Source organism: Emiliania huxleyi (assembly GCF_000372725.1).
Source record: "Emiliania huxleyi CCMP1516 unplaced genomic scaffold EMIHUscaffold_55, whole genome shotgun sequence".
NCBI lineage: Eukaryota > Haptophyta > Isochrysidales > Noelaerhabdaceae > Emiliania > Emiliania huxleyi.
This window is the reverse complement of record NW_005197877.1, coordinates 404,349-406,332: the sequence shown is the minus strand read 5'-3', so window position 1 is coordinate 406,332 and position 1,984 is coordinate 404,349. Positions and strand designations below refer to the sequence as shown.

The 1,984-nt window shown below is 67.9% G+C and overlaps 1 protein-coding gene across 1 annotated transcript in view; it reads left to right on the top strand.

Moving 5' to 3' along the window:
• GLN4 (glutamine synthetase) overlaps nucleotides 1-1,984 on the top strand; it is a 4,284-nt gene that overhangs the window by 1,368 nt on the left and 932 nt on the right. The window contains exons 6-11 of the mRNA XM_005765531.1: nucleotides 152-226; nucleotides 471-548; nucleotides 799-882; nucleotides 1,135-1,176; nucleotides 1,473-1,670; nucleotides 1,704-1,916. Of these exons, the coding sequence (XP_005765588.1) occupies nucleotides 152-226; nucleotides 471-548; nucleotides 799-882; nucleotides 1,135-1,176; nucleotides 1,473-1,670; nucleotides 1,704-1,916 (690 nt within the window). The remainder of the gene's footprint in view (nucleotides 1-151; nucleotides 227-470; nucleotides 549-798; nucleotides 883-1,134; nucleotides 1,177-1,472; nucleotides 1,671-1,703; nucleotides 1,917-1,984) is intronic.

The following is a 1,984-nucleotide window of genomic DNA, read 5'->3' as shown; positions in this document are numbered from 1 at the left end:
GGACGGGAAAAATCGGGAAGAAGGCAAAAAAAAAATCCGGGCACAGGTCTTCTTTGTCGATGGGGAGAGTAGCCCCCCCAACCCACCCACCACACACATACACGGCCCCCCCGGCACGGCCCAGCAGCCAGCCCTGGTCCGCCGCCGCCAGGTGCCTTGGTTCGGGATCGAGCAGGAGTACACGCTCTTCAACCTGGACAAGGTCACGCCGCTCGGATGGCCGCAGGTTCACAGACCTGTGACTGAGAAGCAAACACGTCCTACGGCGCTGCACATTCACACTCACACCGCTCACCAACGCGCACCGGGCCTTGCACTTTGAATGCCGCGGGGCTCCTGTCGTCTAGACGTGGAGTCGCGAGGGACTAGCCCGGCCCTTGCCCCGCCGCCTAGTGTGTGTGTGTGTGTGTGTGTGTGTGTGTGTGTGTGTGGAGACGTGAACCTGATGCGACCTTGCTTTGTGGCCGCAGGGCGGCTTCCCGGGCGCGCAGGGCCCGTACTACTGCGGCGCTGGCGCCGACCGCTCCTTCGGCCGCTCCATCTCCGAGGCGCGCGAGTTAGGTAGTCGGAACGGTGAACAGCCACAGTGGCTGACCGGTGACCTGGTCATTGCGGCGCTAGCGTGGGGTGGGACGCTATGCGAGGCGGAGAGGACGGCCACATTGGAGCGTCACACCGACCGCACAGACAAGACACTCCACCGACGGGCGCACGCCACGCGCCCTGAGCGCACCACACGGCGTGCGCGTCGCGGGCTCGGCACTCCTTTGGTGGAGCGGCGTCTTTCTTTTTGTGTAGGCGCACTACAAGGCCTGCCTCTACGCCGGCATCGCCATTTCGGGCACCAATGCCGAGGTGATGCCCGGCCAGTGGGAGTACCAGGTCGGCCCCCAGATGCCGCCCAGAGGCTTTGCGCTGCCTTCACCTTGCCCCGCCTTCACCTTGCCCTGCCCCCGCCGTCACTGTTGCCCTACCTTCACCTTGCCCTGCCCCTGCCTTCACCCTGCCCTGCCCCTGCCTTCACCTTGCCCTGCCCCTGCCTTCACCCTGCCCTGCCCCTGCCTTCACCTTGCCCTGCCCCCGCCGCCACCTTGCCCTGCCTTCACCTTGCCCTGCCCCACGCCTCTGCCGAAGGTTGGGCCGTGTGTCGGCATCGCCGCGGCCGACGAGCTGATGGCCGAGATGTAGCCGAGATGTCGCCGAGACGTCGCCGAGATGTCGCCGAGATGTCGCCGAGATGTCGCCGAGATACTCCGGCCGTTGAGCTGTTGGCCACGCGCCACCTCCTGCAGCGACGCGAGCTTGGGCAACACCCTCCGGGGCCACACCCTCACGCAAATACACAGCCCCGCGCCCAGATCGCGCGCCACGGGCAGTCGAGAACAGACAGACAGCGACGACAGCCAGAAGGCAGCACCGGGCCCCAGGAGCTACCCCCCCCCCCCCCCACACAGCCGCGCGCTGCGCCGCAGGTCTCGCGCTACATCCTGCAGCGCGTGTGCGAGGACTTCGGCGTCTACTGCACCTTCGACCCGAAGCCAATCGACGGCGACTGGAACGGCGCCGGCTGCCACACCAACTTCTCCACCGAGAAGATGCGCAAGGCTGGCGGCCGCGCCGCCATCGACACGGCCCCCCCGCCAGCAGGGGCGCGCGCCAAGCGGCCACGTGTTTCTTGTGCATCCTCCTTCTGGTTTCTCTAGGCCATCCGCCAGCTGGGCGCGCGCCACTCGGCCCACATCGCCGCATACGGCGAGGGCAACGAGCGCCGCCTGACCGGCAAGCACGAGACGGCCGACATGAACACCTTCTCGTACGGCGTCGCCAACCGCGGCTGCTCGATCCGCATCCCCCGCTCCGTCGAGGCGGACGGCTGCGGCTACCTCGAGGCGAGACACCGCCGCCGAGACGCGAGAGTCAATCTTCCCGCCCGCGTCCACACCCTCCGCCGCTCGCCGCCCCCTCCGCCGCCCCCCCCCCCCTC